The sequence below is a fragment of the Molossus molossus genome, unplaced genomic scaffold (assembly GCF_014108415.1).
Source record: "Molossus molossus isolate mMolMol1 unplaced genomic scaffold, mMolMol1.p scaffold_m16_p_1, whole genome shotgun sequence".
Taxonomy (NCBI): Eukaryota; Metazoa; Chordata; class Mammalia; order Chiroptera; family Molossidae; genus Molossus; species Molossus molossus.
In genome coordinates, this window is record NW_023425344.1 from 26,920,566 (window position 1) to 26,941,036 (window position 20,471).

Consider the following 20,471-nt stretch of genomic DNA (forward strand, 5'->3'; position numbering starts at 1 on the left):
CAGAAAACCAACGTCAGTGGGACAGTTGGTGAGCTCAGAGTAAGGTCGGGGCTTCCTTAGTAATAATATACTCATGTCAGTTTCTTAGTTTTGATCATTGTTCTATGGTTACATGAGATAACACAAGGGGAAATGGGGTGAAGGGTATACAAGAGCTCTTTGTACTGCTTTCGCAACTCTTCTATGTGTCCAAAATTATCTCCAAACTTAAAAATCACGGTGGGGGTGAGGAATGGTGCTCCCATGGGGGAAGGTTCCAAAGCGGAAGTCAGTCCCGTCAGACCCAAGACACTGGGCGCTGTAACCTGAAGCTCCACAAACTACACCCCCACACTGTGCTCTCAGTACACACGGCGCCAACAATGGGATCACTCAAAAACACACACTGTATGTAACATGTTTATTTTTAACTCTGCTTTGGTAGTACAAAAGTCTTAGTAAAAGTACAAACCAGACAGTTAAAAATACACTTGACACTCAAAAGGGTGAAAAATTCCCTTTATAAATTTTTACATCAAGGTGGTAGCCAACCCATTGATGACACCAGCAGTCAACCCATCATTAGTGTTTTGCACAGTTAGTTTGCTGTGGATCCCCAGTCCTTCTGCTGGAGCAGGGAAAACACAGGGCCTGTAAACATCGGTTGCTTTGGGAACACTTGAGAGTTCTTATTAGATCATAGAAACGAGTAAAAAGCTTATGTGTTGAAAATATTGAATGCTTAACTTTTGGCATATGTGGAAGACAGACAGACAAAAACTGCTCAAGTATTAGAAAATATTTAAAATGCACTGTTGATATAAATACAATTTTAAATATTTCTGAGTATTCTCTCACGTGTTTATTGCTATTTAAAAAGTGCTCTGACCTGAATACAGTTGAAAAATAATTAAAGCTTAAGACTATCTTACATAGCATCCTTCACCATTCTGAGGGTATATTCTTTCAACAATCAAAAAATAATGCTTTTTTAAAAACTAAAACTATTGGTCTAGACCACACATATATTATTTACATTAATTCACATCCCCCAAATTTCTATTTTGCTACTTTTTGGACCTCAGTGAAATTTATGTCCATACTGACTTCCTCTCGCCTACTGTGTTTATGTATGTGTGCCTGTAAAGCCTCCTAATTAGTTGTCAATAAAAATTCACATGAAATTGAACCTTTCGTTTGATGCCAGCAACAGAATGGAATGAGTATATTTACAGTAAATACTTCAAATACATTTTAATGGAAATCATCTTCTGGGAGTGAAATAAAAAGTGCTTTTTCTCTGTGAAATAAAAGAAGCATGAAGCAGGTCTTGGCGAATTTCCTGTAAGTGGACCCTCCCAGCCTTTGGCCCAGACTTCTGAGTTCTTTCAGGTGTTTCATAAACTCCAAGGCTTAAAAAAAAAGTAAGGTTTTCCAAGCCCAAAGGGGGAAAAATCACTAAGACGCTTTGAAACAATGAGCACTGGTTATAAGAACAGCAAGTGCACCAAGGAAGGGGGCCAGAGGAAGGTACAGGCCCAGCTGGCACGAGACCTAGAGATTTGTTTTGTTTGCACTTGGGGTTATCAAAACAATTTGTTTTTTGTTTTTGTGACTTTAAACCATCTTCCCCTTTATTAAATAAATTACTTAGTTTATTGCTTAGCTCAAGTGTAAAAAAAGAAACAAACCTCTCAGTGTTTTACAAGCGACCTAGGAGAGGCGCGTGCTGGTCGCAGAAGTCGATGCGGAATTCCTGGTCTCAGAATCCAGTCTGCCACCTGGCTCCTTCCGATCCATGGCTCCTGGGGGCCATTTTCTCAGGCTAAGCTAGGTTATCTTCAAGGACCTTTCACCACCAAAGAGTCATCTTTATCTCTTGTAACAGTTAAACTGTAAGAGGATCTTCTTACAACCAGTAGTAAAATAGGAGGTAAGGGCTGGGGGAACAGAAGCGTGCGTGAACGTGCACACACACACATGCACAAGTACACATGTGCGCACACACACACTGAGCATCAGCTCATGTACGCGAACAGCTCCGCTGTATGTAGAGATCATACTGGAAAAACTGCGGTGTACACACTAAGGCCAGAGACGGAGGATTGGAAGGGGTGGTGGTTAAAGGTAGTTGGGAAGATAAAAAATGAGCTCTTTTCTTCCCTGGAAATGTAATACATTTTTCACCAGACTTTTTAAACCCAAAACTTGTTTCAAAGCCAACTGAATCTTTATTCAGCATAGCAACAATATTCCCTTTTAGCTTTTTTCATATGCCTGCAGACTCCATGATAGAAATCGTATAAAAGATAAACATTCCTTGGGCAACTTCATATCTTGTAAGTTTTCAGCCTCTTAGAACTCTTCAAAAAAGTCATTCCTGAAAGGGAAACCAAGAAAGGTAAAGCTTTGCATGAAGTAAGCATCATATCACACACTGATCTGCCTGACTATTTAAAAACACAGCGAAATTGTAATCCATCCTCACTCCTTCCCACGGCATTCCTTCCCCCATTACACATTTCTTCTAGAATTTCTTCTGTGCAAAGAAAGTTCAGTACCACAATTTCAAAAGGGCCTCACTATCAAGGTTTTAACTGAAGAGAGAGGAGAATTTCAGAAGCGCAGGGGCTAAGGGTGTCAGTCTGTTCTGACACGCGTTCCACGGCGGGCCTTCGGCCTGAGTCAGGTCACTTCTCAGGACTGTGTTCTTCAACTCCTTGGCCACATTCACCCAGTGTCCACGCTGTCACAGGAGCCCCCGATTTCAGGTAAGGTGTCTTTCCCAAGTCCCACCAAACAGAGTTAACTCCCAGTCTCTCCTGAGCACACAGGGCAGCATGGCTGCGATTTCGCTGGCAGGTAAGAACACATGATGAAGCGCTCAGCTCCAGGTCTTCCCCGAACCTTGAGGGCTCTGTCTTGTATTAAGTTCTTCTAACAACTGGTCCATGTGTGTCTACATTTACATTACAAATGAGGTCCCTTGTAACTGGTAAAACAGTTTTCTATTTTCCAAAGGGTGTGTTTTACAAGTGTCTCTTCTAAGTGACAGACAGTTCTGTGCCTTTTATTTTCCTGCTTTGAAGAGTGGACTAACCCACGACAGGACTAAACTCCAGAGCTACCTGCGTAGGGTGAGACATAAACGCCATGCAGGCCCACCTACACCGGGTTCAGACACAAACACTCTCTTGCTGTCAAAAATGGGTTTGCCTATAAAGGTTAAAAACAGAGATGAAACCAACTTGCAAAAATATAGAGAAGACACAAAAAGTTGATAGAGATCTCAACTTATTTTACTTATTTTCTAACTCACCCTTCAAAATATAGTCTATTGTTATCCATATTATCCTTTCCTGCCACTCTGTAATTTATAACATAGTGGTTGTGTGTGTGAGAGAGACACACCTAGACTTTTTTGCATCAAGGAAAACAAGGTCAAGGGTGAGGGATGTCAGGCCTAGAATGTAATGTTTAATCACAGTAAGAGTTTTCATTCCAAAGTGGAGGAACTTCCCATTTCAAGTTCTTTGCACAGATTTGACCAACTTTATTTATTTATGTACTTATTTATTTATTTTAATCCTCATCTGAGGACATTTTTCCACTTTTTGTTCAGATAGAGTAGGAGGGAGAGAGAGGAAGAAAGAGAGAAACATCGACATGAAAGGGACACATCAAGTGGCTGCCTCTCGCACGACCCAACTGGGGCTGGGGACAAACTGCAACCGAGGTACGTGCCCTTAGCGGGAACCGAACCTGGGTCTCTCTGGACCACGGGTCGACGCTCTAACCACTGAGCCAAACTGGCCAGGGAAGATTTGACCAACTTTAAAGAGTGGGCGAACAAGACAGAGGGTGGGGCTAGGAATGAGGGGTCCAAAGCCAGACCCATGACTAGCTGTCGAACTGGAGCACCCCCCGTAGGGTAGTGGGGTTTGACACAGATGATACATGTGTAAGGCTTGGCACACAGCCAAGCAGTCGGAACACATGCCCAAAGGCTAGCTCTCAGGATCACTGCCATCATCACGGAGGCTTGCTTCAGCAGTGGCTTTCTGTGGAAGATTAAAACTGCACCGTGCACAATCTCTTTGAGAGGACATGAAAAATACAAATTGCTGCTCAAAGTCCTCACTACTAATAGCAGAAACTAAGCAAAAAGATGAGGGTGCAGTTAACCTTTCGAAAGCTCCACGGAAAGCTGCTCAGCACTGACTGGCAGGCCCGGGCTCGCTCCACGAGCGCTCTCCACGGGCAGCTTCTCACAGCGCCTCTCGGCTGCCAGGTAGGCCGTCTCCTCAGAATGACAATCCAGGGGAGAGAGGCCACGTGCTCTGTGGCCTGTACATTTCCAAATGTGGCCTCATTTCTGGGCCTGTGTCACGTGCACATTCACATTACAGTTGTGAATATATCCATATTGATAAACAAACACAGACTTTAAAATAGCATTTGTTTGCCCCTGCACATGACTGTTCCAGGGTGCCTGGGCTGGCATACATGCTAGGAAGGCCAGCAGCAGTGGACGGAAGGGGGTAAACCATGCCACCCACCCATTATTCTCTCTTCCCCTCACCAGGGACTCCACCAATTTAACAAGCCCGACCTCTCTCTCTTTTGGGCAAATCTGGTGATTACAGTCTTGTATGAGTGAGTGCTCAAGCTGCAAGAAATTCAGCAACACTTTTCTTATATTGAAAAGACAATGTATACATCCCAAGTATAACCACATCCCCCATAAAGACTGATGGACAGAAATGTAGATCCTCAAAAAAATTGATGTGGGAAGAATAAAAAAGTCATTTTTTTCTTTAAGGTTGATAGCTTACTACACAGTTCTAATTATAAAGATAAAGCCATGGTTCTATTATTAGGTTATGGTTCCACCAAAGCCACATACACAGTGGTTGCCCCTTATCCATGGAGGATACATGCTGAGACCCTCCATGGATGCCTGAAACCACGGATAGAACCAAACTCCATACAGTGTACATACACTATGTTTTTCCCTATACATACATACTGTGATAAAGTGTAATTTAGAAATTAGGCAGAGTAAGAGAAATAAGGGTTCCCTGAACCCAGGCACTGCGATACCGAGACAGTCCATCTGATAACCGAGATGACTCTGGAGCGACTGCCAGGCAGGGAGTGGATGGAAGCTGGACAGAGGGATGATTCACATCCGGGCAGAACAGAGCGGGATGGCACGAGATTTCATCATGTTACTGCGGAAGACTCTCACTTTAAAACTTATGAATTATTTATTTCTGGAATTTTCCATTTAATATTTTTGGACCATGGTTGATAGGGGGTTAACAAATCATCAAAAAGTAAAATTTCAGCCCTGGCCGGTTTGGCTCAGCGGTCAGAGCGTCAGCCTGCAGTCCTGAGAGACCCGGGTTCGGTTCCCGCTAAGGGCACGTCCCTCGGTTGTAGTTTGTCCTCGGCCCTGGTTGGTTGTGCGGGTGGCAGCCACTCGATGTGTCCCTTTCACATTGATGCTTCTCTCTCTCTCTCTCTCTCTCCCACTCTATCTGAACAAAAAATGGAAAAATGTCCTCGGGTGAGGATAAAAAAAAAAAAAAGTAAAACTTCAGATAAGGGAGGCTAGGGGAACTACTGCTTCTTTATTTTTTTTTAATCCTCACCAGAGGATATTTTTCCATTGATTTTTAGAGAGACAGGAAGGAAGGAAGGAAGGAAGGAAGGAAGGAAGGAAGGAAGGAAGGAAGGAAGGAAGGAAGGAAGGAAGGAAGGAAGGAAGGAAGGGAGAGAGAGACATCTGTGTGAGAAAGACACATCGAGTGGTTGCCTCCCACACAACCCTGATCAGGGACAGGATCAAACGTGCCCTTGACTGAAATCGAACCCTCGATTGTTCATCCACTGGCCAATGCTGTAACTGCTGAGCCAAACCAGCCAGGGTTATATCTTTTTAATTAAGATATATATGTCCCTTGTTAAAAAGGATTCTCTAGAAAAAGGATCTGGTCCCTTTAAAAATGACAAACATGTTTTAAAACTCTAGAAACTCGCGAAGGCCAAGGAATCGAGGAAGGAAAAGACTCCGGTTATTAGCAAGAGCACGCTCTCTATCTGCAGGCGGGGCGGTGCTGAGCACCCGAGACTCAGGACTCAGTCTGTCCAATTCCACAAGTGACAGCTGCCATTTTCACAGGGAACCCAGGCTCACAGGTTCGGTAACATGCCCAAGGCCACACAACAATGATGTTAAAGTCACCCCACACTGCACTGCCACACCTGTCCCACTGAGACACCCATGGCATCACTGAGATCGGCTGCTTCCCTCACTTCTCTGCTCCCCACCTGTGTGGCAGCAACAGAAAGGAAATGAAGAAACTAGAAACAGGCAGGGCCACTCCCTGTAAGTGACTGTGGCTACACAGCAACGGTTCAAAGACGCTAAAAACCTGTACCCTAAAAGGGACACGGATCAGAGTGCACTTATATGACAGTGAATACATACAAGCCTACAGAATCACACAGCTGTCTTAAGAATTTTCTACAACACTTTTAAATAAAATAAATGGGGAAGTTATTTATAGAAACAGTTAAAATTGCAACTGTAATATCCACATTCAAGTCCTATAGCTATAAGTATGGGATCTTTCCCCGGTAACCTGTAACCCTTCAAGATCAAACTCCTTAGTACCAGGCTCCACTCCACTCTGGTTACATGCTGGCTGTTTCTAGTGGAAAGCATGTAACCATGTGACAACATGATATTGCAACAGTACTGCCTGCATAGATTGGCACCTTGCCAGGTGTGGATTAACAGGAAGATACCAGAAGGTATTTAGTGTCTGCAGTCCCTTAAATCTTGCTCTGGTCTGTATTTTGTGGCAAATTTTATAAATTAATATTAGTATCTTTGTACTTTAATAAAGGCTCCATGTGTATTTAGAAAGCACAACAGATTCATGCTTATCTAGGCTAATCTGTGCAGTCTCTTTAAATCAGCATTCTAAGAATGAACGGGAACACATGCTTTAGAACTGGCTCAAATACTGAAGCCCAGTTTCGCTCAGTGGTTAGAGCACTGGCCCATGGACCGAAGGGTTGCGGGTTCGATCCTCTGTCCCGGTTGGGGTCATTCGGAAGGCAACAAATCAATGTGTCTCTCTCTCTCCCTCCCTCCACTCTCTCTAAAAGTCAATGGAAAAATATCCTTGGGTGAGGATTAGTAACAACAAAGTATTAAAAACTGCAGATCCTGCAGGCTGCTCCCACAACCTACTAAGTCGGAATCTGTGGGACTGGAGTTCTAGGCCTGCTTTCTTACAAGGTGCCCTGTTGATTAATACACAAATAAGGGGTTTAGTCAAATGGGAAACACTGAACTAATGTTTGTCAACTAGTAATAACCATAAGACTTAAATTTAGTTCCAAAGGGCAGACACAATACTACAAAGTCAACTGAGGTAAAAAAAAAATATATATATATATATATATATATATATATATATATACATACACATACACACATATACATATATATATTTATATGGAAGAGGGAACAGATGACAGAAGCATTTAAAGATTATTAATAAAAAAAACTCAGCAACTCAATCATAACTACAAAATTTTTAATTACAGAATCATTTCTAAACTTATTTCAAAATAGTTTGGAACCAGAATCCAGTTAATCTGCAGAGGTCTATTTTTTTTTTTAATCCTTACTCGAGGATATTTTTTCCATTTATCTTCAGATAAAGTGGGAGGGAGGGAGAGAAAGAGAGAGAGAAACATCGATGCGAGAGAGACACATCAACTGGCTGCCTCCCACACAACCCTGAACAGGGCTGGGGACAAACCACAACTGAAGTATGTACCCTTGACCAGAATCGAACTCGTGACTTTTCAGTCTGCAGCCCAATGCTCCAACCACTGAGCCAAACTGGCCAGGCCTGCAGAGGTCTATTTTAATGACCAGAGGAGTGAGCTATTATCACACCTGTTAAGGAATCGCAAGGATTAACTACACAAAGGGCCACCTGAAGGCACAGGAAAGGTAAGGAGGCACAGTCTTAGCCTTCAAAGAGCCTGGAGCTTGTAGTGAGAAAAATTAAATAATCAGCTTCAACCCAAGGTAAACTGAGATACATAGCATATCCTTTCTTACATAAAATTGGGTATTTCGACACTTGCTTTTTCATCTAATAGTGTAGAATGGATGCTCTGTGTCTGTAGGTATACCTCTGCGGCCCTACGTAGCCTCTCTGCTCAGGGGTGTGGCAATGCAACTCTCCTTCACCCTCTCCAACACCGGTGCAACCAGGGAGACAGACCATGGGAACCAGTCTGCTTGGGAGGTCCCGGCTTACATATACTTTCTTCTATGATTGAAGACGGATAACATTCACAGTGTTGCCTTTCACTCTCAGAAAAGCCTCGTTTTGGATGTAAGTTATATCGCCATGCTAGGGTTAATTTTCATCTTCACCAACAGAAAAGCAGAATGTGATCTCATCTCAGTTTGTATTTATTTGATTACTAGTAAGATTCGGCATTTTTCATGGTTATTGAACATTGCATCTTCATGCATTGTAAGGGTTCTGCACCCAATTCCAACATGTGTGCGACTGGTGGTGCAGGGGGGCACACAGAACATGAAGTTCCAACTCTTCCATCACATGCTGGCTGGCTCCCCGGCAACCAGCTCCCAACCCTGGGTCACCTAGGGGCTTTACCAAGTGACTCAGTGTCACAGCGAGACTTCTATGGCCTTCACCACTTAGGAAATGGCAAGGTTTTTATTAGCTCTGTGCCAGAACTAGGTATGAAGACAAAAGATATATTTCTTATTCTAAACCACAATATCACAGATTGCCACATTACAGCCCCAACTCGGGGAAGGAATTTAATCATTAAAAATCTAGTGTTTTAAAATATCAATATTAAGTACCTTTTTATGTATGTGGGCCAATTCAGGAAAAATTAAAATGTTTATAGGTATTTTTTTTTCCATTCAAAGTGGAAATAGCTTTTTAAAGTATTATAGGGATGCCCTGGCCAGGTGACTCAGTTGGTTGGAGCATCATCCCGTACACCAAAAGGTCACAGGTTCAATTCCCATTCAGGGCACATACCCAGGTTGCAGGTTCGATCCCCAGTCGGGGTATGTACAGGAATCAACCAATCAAGGTTCCCTCTCTCTCTCTCCCCCTTCCTCTCTCTCTAAAATCAATAAAAACATAACTTCAGGTGAGAATTTTTTAAAAAGTAAAGTAGCATAGGGATAAAATGTATATTCCTGCAAATTATATTGCCTTCAGCACTGAATAATGCCAATGAGAAATTCTGCACTCCTTTTAGCTTTGAATCTTCTGACATCAGATTTGGATCTCACTGGGTAGTCTGAAGTTTGCTCTTTACTGAGTAACATCCTCACAGCAATGTGTTCATATATTTAGTAAAAACGAGTTTCCCAAGTGACAGTGAGTGAACACTTGTGATTTACTAGCCCACGATAGCAAGAGTCAGAGCACTTCATTCCAAGTAAAATGTATCTGACATTAAAATAAAAAAAAAGTTGTGCTGTATCTGTAAGAACAAGGACTCACCTAGGAAATATTTAAATGCAATTCAGCAATATAGGTCTTAACACAATTGTGATTCACTGTCCTCACTAAGCTACAATAAGTAGCTTAACTTATAAGTAGAATAACTTATTACTCTGAATAGTACCATGTCTTGCTAGTGAAGAATGCAAACAAGCCTCTCTACTGGCTCATGAGCTAGAGTTCAGCTGACCAGCCATCAGGGCCTCGATCTGAGCATCAGGTGAACAGCTCACACCTTATAGGTTATGTCAAACCTGGCTAGTCCAAGTCACAGAAAAAATAAGAAATATTTTTTAAAACATTAATTTTTCACATGTTTGTTTGCTAAGTGTATAAACAGCTTGATATAACTTGCCAACTTAGCACTAAGTACCAAGGAACAACATCCCCAAGAGGTGGGTGACATTATCATTATCCCCACTTTTCAGATGGAGAAGCTGAGGCATGAGAGGCAAAGTTGTTGTCCAAGATTACACAACTAAAAAGTGACGGACCAGGACTCGAGTCACCACAGGACCCGACATCCTGCTACTGGGGAAAACAAGCACTATTCTTTACTTAAGCTAGTCAATGTTAGTAGAGGTCAAAGCCCCAAGTTACAAATCAAGAAAAATAAAAATCCTGGCTATAACTATTAATTCCCTCTTCTTTCTAGTCCTGGACAAAAATATCACCAAGAGCATTTTGTTTTCTGGCTCCCTTGAGCCCCTGCAGGTCTGTCTTCAGGTCCACAAAGTCTCCATGAGCGTCCAATGCTGTAATTTCCATGGTGAAAAGGGCAGATGCCATAGCCTCTCTTTCTTGAGTTTTGGTCAAATGACAGGGCTCCTGGTGGTGGTGGGGGGGGGCTTCTCTGAGGGGTCAGGGGGTCAATCTCTGACCAACAGTAGGGAGGGCCCTGCAGCAGACCCTGCCCAGGAAGATGTGTGTGGAGAGGAGACGACTTGCTTTAGTGGCAATTCAAAACAAAACAAGCCTCTGGCGTTCATGTTGTCCACATTCTGCGAATACTTACAAATATGTTTTAGTCTCTTCTGTACACAGAACAAAGCTGTGGAAGGATAACTTAGAACATCATCGTGATGACAGCAAAGTATGTTTTTAGGTCCACCCCAAACTCTCAGATTTCGTCCATAAATATTTTGGAGCTATTCCCAACAACCAGGAACAAATAGGGCGTAGGAATTTTAAAAAGCATCCAGCACTTTTACTCTTCATCGCTCAAGCAACGTGGGAGAGTAAAAACTCAACAGTCACCAGCTTCAACAAAAAGGGGGAAACTGCTATACACACATATGTTGTACAGGCATGCATGCATGCACAGAACAATCCTGAAAGGACAGAGAAGACCCTGGCATCTGAATCACCCTCTTGGAAAAGGGACAGAGAGTGATGTGTGTGTGTGTGTTGGGGGGGGGGGGGGGTGGATAGGGTGAAAACTTACATCTTTTAAGACTTTTTCAATTATTGTGTGTACTTTCAACATCCAATACCTTGGAGGCAATGAAGGAACTAAACCATTCAGGAAGCTCCAGTCCAGGCTCTGGAATGAATGACCTGTATGACATTGAACAACATACATAACCTCCTAGGGCCTCCCTTCTCTAAAACAGGGAGCCAGGGATGGGGAGAAAAGTCTACTATAAAACCAGAACAGAAACCCCATGAGAGCATGGCCCTTGTCTGTCCATCTCCCACAATGCCACGTCCCTAAGGCCAGGCACAGTGCCTGGCACAGAGTAGGGGCTCAATAAATACTCTTTTTTTTTTTTTTTAAATCCTTACCCGAGGACATTTTTGCATTTATCTTCAGATAGAGCGGGAGGGAGAGAGGGAGGAAGAGAGAGAGAGAAAAATCGATGTGAGAGAGACACATCAACTGGTTGCCACCCACACAACTCCAACTGAGGCCGGGGACAAATCGCAACCAAGGTACGTGCCCTCAGCGGAAACCGAACCCGGGTCTCTCTGGTTTGCAGGCCCACGCTCTAACCACTGAGCCAAACTGGCCAGGGCTCAATAAATACTTTTAATAGATATGATTATACCGGAATTGACCTGAACTAGCAAGCACAGCTCCTCTGAGATCTCCTGGTCTATGATCTCAGTCTACCTGTAAGAAAAGAGAACAGCTCACAATCCGGACCTGATCCAGGCACAGCTCCAACAGCCAAATAACATCAGAAGGCCCCACAGAAGACCAAAGGAGGCCCTGCCTGGTGAAGGCTAATAATGTCACTGTGAGCCACTGGGCTGAACAGGATTTCCCCCCTGGTTGGAGAAAGCAAAGCTCCCTTGACATCCAAAGCCACTGAGCATGTTAGCTCCAAAGTGTGGACTTCTCCCCATCCAAGCCTCTCACTCCCTAGCCCAGGGATCTGGGAAAAGTTAATCCCTCTGAGCCTAGTTCCTCATATGTAAAGTGGAGAGGTTATCACCTATAACTCATAGGGGTGCAGTTTCTTCTTATAAATTTATATACCATTGTCCCCTTTCAGACCACCGAACTGAATGAAGGGGCAGGCTTCCATCAAATCTGAGATCCTTTTGCTTTCTTTTTTTTTTTTTTAATCCTCACTCGAGGATAATTTTTTCCATTTATCTTCAGATAGAGTGGGAGGGAAGGAGAGAGAGAGAGAGAGGGAAACACTATGTGAGAAAGACACACTGATCGGTTGCCTCCCACACGACCCTGACCGGGGCCAGGGACTGAGCACAACCGAAATACATGCCCTGGACTAGAATCGGACCCGCAACTCATTGGTCAGTGGGCTGACGCTCTAATCACTGAGTCAAACCAGCCAGGGCTGCTTTTTAAAAAATATATGTATTTTACCCTGAAAAAAGACATGCTCTGGAGAAAAATATTAGCTTACTAGTGGTACGTGAAGTCTCTCTCCATCCTCTCCTTCCCCGCAGAGGTGACAAAAGAAGCATGACAGCAAATACAGCAACACGACTTCAAGGAGGCTCCGCGGGGACCCTCCACCACACTGCCTGGCTTGGAGTTCAAAGGAAGGGGAGAGCCCTCCCCGTTAGAGGAGAAAACGAAGGCATCAGAGGTCAGGAGGGCTGACCCTGTAATTGGCCCCCACGTTCCGGAGGGAGAGCAGGGCCCATGGGACAGTGTTGGCAGGAGGAGCCAAGTGGAGCCCCGCAGAGTGGCGTGGTCAGGTGCAGAGAACTTTCCAGTGCTCCCTACCCTCCTCCGGTCTTTATGATGGAAGGAACCTAAGTCAGCAAACATATCCTCTGCCTTGTAACTAGTTCTGAGTCCACCCCCAGGAAGAGACAATGGTTATTTCTAGGGACCTCGTCACACAAGCAATTCACTGGCCCAAATTCCTAAGGGGCTTGCCAAAATCTATTCTGATATGTCATAAGAGTAAAAAGCTTTAATGTTCATAAGAAAAAAAAGAGGGAGTCCCAGAATCTAAAGCTGATGCTTGGAGAATCGGTTAATAAATAACTAAGGCATCAAGAATGGAATGAAAAGTACTGATAATAGTAAATACTTAGGAAATACTAATACTAAGGACAGATTTAAGAACTTTCCACATACATATGACATTTAAGTCCAGCAACAACCCCATCTTAAAGATGAAGAACCTGAGGCTTGGAGAGGTTAAGTAATGTGTTTAAAACCATTGGTAGTTAGTGGCAGAGTTCAAATTAAACCTAAGCAACAAAAAGAAAGAAAGAAAGAAATTAAACCGAAACAGTTTAAAACTCAGGGTTTTTTTGTTTTGTTTTGTTTTTTTTAGTACGTGCCCCTAGTAGAAATCAAACCCGGGACTCTCTGGTCCGCAGGCCGATGCTCCATCGGCTGAGCCAAACCGGCCAGGGCTAAAACTCAGTTTTTAATCACTAAAATAAATTACTTAAATTAGAATTAATAAAAGATTTTCAATAAAACAATTTAAAATAAAGAGATGTCTACTATTATGAATTTTTTAATAAAAAATACTGTTCTGTAAACTTTCTAAATCAATGTTTTCAATAAGATACTACCATAATATGGGGGAAAGAGTATATACTTCAGAAATGTGATATACAGAATGCCTACAACAGTGTCACTTAAAAAAAATAATAAAGTCAATTTCAGCACATGCTTGTTAAGTCTAAACTTTTTCTTTAAATCCTTACCCACAGATACGTTTTTATTGATTTTTTTTTTTTTTTTTTTTTTAAGAGAGAGAGGAAGAGGGAGAGAGAGAGAGAACATCAATGCAAGAGAAACATCGATTGGTTGCCTCCCATACATGCCCTGACCAGGGATCCAACTGGCCACCCAGGTATGTGCCCTGTCCGGGAATTGAACTCTTGACCCTTCGGTACCATGGAACGACGCTCTAACCAGCCTAGCAGGACACGACAGTGTCATTTTTAAGAAGTGGAAGACCAGTGATAACGAAGACAAGGCTGTGGCGTCTGCAGGCTGAAAGCTATTCGATTTATTCCACTTTGAAGAACAAAAGCGTATTCTTCTAAGAAGAAATCAAAACACATTTTCTGTGGAAAAAAGAAACCATTTTAACTGCACTGCCAATATAAATCAGGCAGAGGGCAAGTCAGATCTAGCTGCGAAGGCCAAGGAGACAGGGTGAGAGGAATAAGGGGGGAGGAGACGCCAATCAACTGATTTTGTTTTTTAAAAAGGAAAGAGAGAAGTCCTGCCCCAGTCTTGATAACATTCTGTTTAGAATACTAAGTCTAGTTCCTAGTACCAACCACCTAATTAAAATAGATAGATAGATAGATAGATAGATAGATAGATAGATAGATAGATAGATAGATGATAGATAGATAGACAGACTTTGTTTTTGTTTTGTTTTGTTTTTGTGGTACGGGCCCCTAGCAAGAACCGAACCAGGAACTCTCTGGTCTGCAGGCAGACCCTCAACCGCTGGGCCAAACTGGCCAGGGCAGAATAGATATACTTTGAATACTTGAATCAATTCTACAATAAAACAAGGTACTACAGTAAAATAATTTGGCCAAAAATCCAAATTCAAACAAAAACATTTTTTCAGGAAAAAAAAAGACACTCTGAAAACTATATTAGACTGTATGAAAAACACACAATACTCCTGGCCCACTGTAGTAATCCTAGTTTAGGGTAAATCTTTCAATTCGGTCCAGAACCAGAGATCTGGGCCCGGAGGGAGAGCTTCAGGATCTCCCTTCTCCGAAAAACAGGTCATGTTACGTATCCTAAACATACTCTTTCTGGGGATGAGAAATATAAAGACCAGCAGAAAGAATTTTAATGAATACATACATTTTTTTAACTATTTTTTCTTTTTTTATTTTAGAGAGAAAGGAAGGGAGAGAAAGAGAGAGATAAAAACATCGATGAGAGAGAACATCGATTGGCCTCCTCCTTCATGCCCCTCATTAGGAACCAGGCCCACAACCTGGGCACGTGCCCTGATCGGGAATTGAACCAGTGACCTCTTGGTACATGGGTCGATGCTCAACCACTGAGCCACACTGGCTGGGCTACATACATTTTTTTAAAGGTCAATGATGCATGGAATGTGCCTTTCAAAGCATGCCAGGTACTTGGTAAATACTCAATAAGCAGTAGGTATTATAATTAAATTACTCCAAGACTCGTGAACATTCATAGTATTCTCTCTACTTTTGAGTTTGTATGAAAATTTCCACAACAAAAATTGTTTATTTTAACTTCAGAATTAATTACCAGTTGAGGGCTAGGAAAACACATTCCCTTTCTAAGCCATCCGTGTGCTGATTTGGATGGCACAACACAATATGACTCCCGGCTGCTGAGAGCCAACTTCATGCCAGACACCCTCTTGGCACGTGCCTTAATCAATAAATTTGACATCCTATTTCACATTCAAGGACACAGGGAATAGGGCAGCTAAGTACCATTTCCTGGTGGGGAAGATGGGATGTGAGCGTATGTCTTCTCATCAAGGTCGGTGCTCTCTTACAAAATCCTGGTGGATGGTTATGTGCTTTCCAGGGAACAACAAATTTAAACCTGTTAAATGCGGTCAGGACTTCCGATGATTCGATCAAATTCCTATACTTAGGTACAGGCAGAATTTGGACCAAGAAAACCAGTTGAGCAATCCTAATTCTTTTAATCTCCCCGAATCTCGACTTCCTCTCTCCAGGCAGCAGTGGCCAAACCAGGCCAGGGAACCTTGGCAAGGCTCTGATCAGGCTGACCTTTGCACTTCCTGCCTGAAGGTGAGCAATGCCTTCTTCCGAGTGGTCAGTTCCATCTCTCAACACACGGTCAGGCTGATGCTCATGTGCAGACTCTCACTACAACCCGTGCTTACTGTGCAACTGAACTGGCTGGGCCTTCCTCACCTTAGACTTGAATGGCCAGACTTCTCCTCCCACCCAAACAAGTCCTCATGACTTTAATCAGAAAGCTTCTCTAGTTTACCAAAGTCACTCAAGATTCCAATTCCAGCATCTATGGTACCATCTACTCTGTCCAATAAAACTTTCTGTAACAATGGAATAGTTATGTCTGCACTGCTCAATATGGCACACACTAAATTTTTTATTTTAATTAATTTAAATTGAAGTGGCCACTGCCCAGGAGGTTCTTGATCATTGGTGGAAACATTCCCCATGCATGGGTCTAGGGCTGCCCCTTCATGAGCACACTAGGATGGTACAGGAGTGTAGTTGGTCTTGTCATCAGAGATCCAGGTTCACATCAACTCCTCTTTCTAGCTACATGACCCTGAACATGAAGCTCATCATTTCCATTCATTGGTTTCTCGCCTATTAAACTGGGATGATAGTATCCATTCCAATAGGAGATGTTTATAAAGGTGACATGTGAGATACATATCACATGTCTAGAAGACTAGAATACTGAACTGCCATTAGCTGCTTTTATTATCTTCATCATCCTTTTTCTTTCCCTAAATACCCGATTGCCTTCCCAAAGCACCAGTAACTGGCTGAGAAGCAAAAGACAGACTTCTGTTCCATTTCTCTTCTATAAAGGAAGCCCCTATTCAGCTCCTAAACTCAGGGGAAGGAGCCAGATCTCCTCTAAGGCAAGGCTGCAAGGAGGAGCACTAGAAAGCTATCAGAGCCCGTGTCTACAGAATTCAGGAGCACGCTCTTCCAGATTACCTCTGGGTCATCCCCAACCCCTCGAAGCCTGGGCAGATTGTTAGAGAAGCTTCACTCAAAAGCCACTCCATCCCCCCACTCAGCCGCACCTACCAAAAGTGAACGAACAAATAATAATCAGCAGCGTTGCCTGAGCATTCCCACGGCCAGGCCCTGGGCCTCGCGTTATTTCACGGAAATCTCACTGCCACCTTGCGGCAGGCAGCAGCATTTCCCAGTGAGGAAAGTGAGGCACAGAAAGCCAAAGCACCTTGCCCAGGCTCCAGTGCTAGTGAATGGCACACTGGGATTTGGACCTGGCCACCTGACTCCAGGACTCAGGTTCAACCTTGCTATTTCCCTGGACCTTCAGAGACACACACACCCCCTTGCCTTCAAGTTTGGGCTCTCATCAGAGCTTCTGGATCATGATCACTCCAGAGTCCTCATACTCACCCTTTTATGTATAATAAGAAACATGAAAAAGATGAATGCTACTCAAGCCAGAACAAAAAGAAAAAAGATTGATAAAAGCCAAGCCAATATCAAATGACCACAGGCTTTTTTTTAAAGCAGTATCTTCCAAAATTAAAATTGCCAAACCAAGAAGCCTTTACTTTTGCTTTGAAATTGCTTCAAGACATTTGGTGGAAAGGGTAATATTCCTACTAAAAGTATTTTAGAACGATGGCACATTAAAGAGAACTGGTTTCCAACTAAATTAATGGAAGAAGCTTGCTGGTCCAGCCTTTTACAAAACATGGTTTACCTAGAAATGACAAGGTTATATTTCATTTGGTCTTCATGGGTTTTTAAAAAAATTTAATATGCTGCTAATGTTTAAAAACCAGTGGTGATTTCACATTTAAAAAGTCTATACTTCCACCTTTTTTTGCCTAAGATTTAGCAACATTAAGTGCCTTCTGCCTTGTGGCAGTACAAACCCTACAGATGGGTTATGTGATTTCTGGTTTGCCACAATCCCATTGCCTCATAAGTAATCCTCTCTCTCTTTACCATGCAGGCCAGGCCCTGGGAGGCACCCCAGTTTGTGTTGTCTTTATAAGAATCTCTGGACAGACAAGGAATCATGTTCAATCCTCTCCAGTCCAGCCAGTTGAAGGAAAGTGTTCTCATTTCCCTGCCAAGTCATTCTTATTCTCCCCCACACCCCAGAGGGACTCTCAGTACCCTCTCCCCACCACGCACCACCCCACCCCAATGTCACCCAGACTACAACTCACCTGCTACTCTGTGCCACTTCGTTCTCTCTTCACAGGTGTCACAGGCACCTCCCCATTGACGCTTTCAGCCCCACCAACTGACATCAAACTTCGCCGCTCCTTCTGATTGGATTTGTGTTCCACTTTTGTAACTCTAAACCTGAGGATGTAAAGAGGAGATGTGATGGGTTTTGCTCTTCCAGTAAACAAGAATGAGGAGTGAATCAAAAGCCATCCATCTAGAGGACCCCAAATGACCTCAGCCAAGAGTTAGGCGAGCAACAGAAAACAGCACAGTCAACAGGAGGGGCACTCCTGCCGGCAAGACCAACCCCACCCCCGGCCCCTGCCCACTTTCCAGCCGATTGTCACTCAGCACATCACTGACGACGCTGGAGACTCTGTAGAGCATGGAGAATACATTAAAAACGAGGTATTCAAATATCACACAGCCTCCGAGTTGTGGTATCTAACCGACAACATGGGCTTTAACATCAGACTGGAGAAAAGCACAACTGGTTTGCAAATTAGACAAACATAATGAAGTAACCAAAACGTTCACTCAGAAACCGCCTTAGTGAAAGATACACGGTCAGAGATCTGCTCTCTACACACACACACAGCCAGAGGAGTGTATTTTATCAGATCCGATGGTAGTAGGGTTTTTGTATCTAGTTTTTGTCTGGTTTTATTTATTTATTTTTAGCAAATTTGGGTTAATTTTCATTAAGCATTAAAGAAAGACTTAAGAACATTAAGAAAAATTTTCATTAAGATAAAGATAAAAGTTAAAGAAATTTACTCATTTTGACTGTTTTTCTAGTCCATCATCACCAAATCTCTCAAGTCTTTCATAATAGCTTCTCTCTAATCTGACCTTAAGTTCCCTTAAAAGTATCTCAGATGAATTCTCGTTTGCCCAGAATGACATCACACCCTGAGGAGGAGGGCGCTGAGGAGGTGAGAGGAGGCTCGGGGAGGGGGTCACCAGAACTGTCCTGCCGCACGGGGGCACGACGCGACGCGTGCGGAAAAGCAGACTGGCATCACTAAACACGCCCGGCAGTCTACGTCCAGGAAGGGAGCTGGACTGGGGCATTTAAAACAGCCGTGCTGAATCTGAGTTGAAAATTTCAGCAGATTTTTCTTTAAAGCAAACAAAATATGCTTTGTCCAAACACGCTACGGACTCTCTCTACATTCCACATTCATAAATTCCCATGACTCTGCTTCTTTAATAAAGCACAGTGGTCATGAGCTGGCTGTTTCGCTGGACGTGGCAAACAGCCCGGCAGTCTTCCCCTCGTTGCTGGTGCAACACATGATGAAATTCAACCGAACTAATAAAACAACAACAACAGCCAACATTTCTTGAGTGCATTATAAGTGCCAAACGCTGGCCTAGGGTTTTTACATGAATCATCTTATTCAGTCTTCACAGCAACCCAATGAGGTGAGTGCTACTGTCATCCCCAGTTTGTAAAGGGGGAAAATGAGGCACAGAGAGAAGCAAGACTTTGTAAGTCGTGGTACCAAGACTCAAATGAGGAGGTGCAATGAGCCCAGGCTACTCTGCCCAGAGTTTGTCAGTAGAGAAAAAGAAGGATCACATATGCACTGTCACCTTCGCCCGGTGCTTGCCCAGCCGGGTCCAGCACGCATGCTCTTAACTAATGCAGCATTAGCAGTGCAGTCTCTGCATGAGACTCAAAGTCAAAACAGCAGGCATCGCAAAAATGCTCTGCACAGTCAAACTGACTCATTACTTGAACTGTAAGATCTCCACATCACGAGTCACAAACAAATGGTACTTGAGGACTGGGAGACCCAGGACTCAGGTGAGGTGAGCTAAAAGAACACAGGCTCAGGAATCACATGGAGCTCACAGGTGACAGACTGGAGAGTGGTGGACCAGCTCTATCGCTTTTCTTCCTGGCACATGGCTGGACATTTGCCAGTGGCCTGGCAATCAGGTGTGGCTGAGTGACTAAGCTCCAGACGGTGGAATGTGAGTGAAACGAAATACGCCACTTCCAGACCTGAGCAACCCTCCGGGAACTTCTTCCTTCTGCTAGCAAGCCTGGCAGGGCCGACGCTGGGCAGAGCCCGGCCTCCAGATGACCGCTTTCCATCTCCACACGCAAAATACAAACTTCTATATTGCAAAGAGTTGAGGTTGGGCTTTAGCTATTGCAGCAAGGGTGATGGTCAATCTTATGTGTCAACCTGACTGGTAACACATTATTTCTGGGTGTGTCTGTGAGGGTGTTTCCGGAAGAGACTAGCATTTAATCTGTAGTCTGAGGAAAGAAGAAGACCATCCCCAGTGTGGGTGGGCATCCACCAATCCCTTGAAGATCTGAATACAACAAAAAGGCAAAAGAAGGGTGAACTTGCTCTTTTTGCTGGAGTCGGGGTATATGTCTTCTCCTGCCCTCGACCCCAGCCCTACTGGTCCTCAAGCCTTCAGAATGGGATCGGGACTTACACCAGCAGCTCTCCTGGGTCTCCAGCTCACAGTCAGCAGACCCAGGGACTTCTTAGCCTCCATAATCACATG

At 43.5% G+C, this 20,471-nt stretch overlaps 1 protein-coding gene across 3 annotated transcripts in view; it reads right to left on the reverse strand.

Annotated features, from left to right (window-relative positions):
* Positions 1 to 472: 472 nt before the first annotated feature.
* RELL1 (RELT like 1) overlaps positions 473 to 20,471 on the reverse strand; it is a 67,465-nt gene continuing 47,466 nt past the window's right edge. For 2 of the 3 annotated variants that reach the window (XM_036260560.1, XM_036260549.1), the window contains exons 6-7: positions 17,933 to 18,071; positions 474 to 2,359 (exon numbers count right to left, since the gene is read on the reverse strand). In XM_036260560.1, coding sequence (XP_036116453.1) covers positions 17,936 to 18,071 — 136 coding nt within the window. In that variant the 3' untranslated portion in view covers positions 474 to 2,359; positions 17,933 to 17,935. Of the gene's footprint in view, positions 2,360 to 17,932; positions 18,072 to 20,471 lie in introns of all 3 variants that reach the window. The other variant, XM_036260539.1, reaches the window with a different exon arrangement.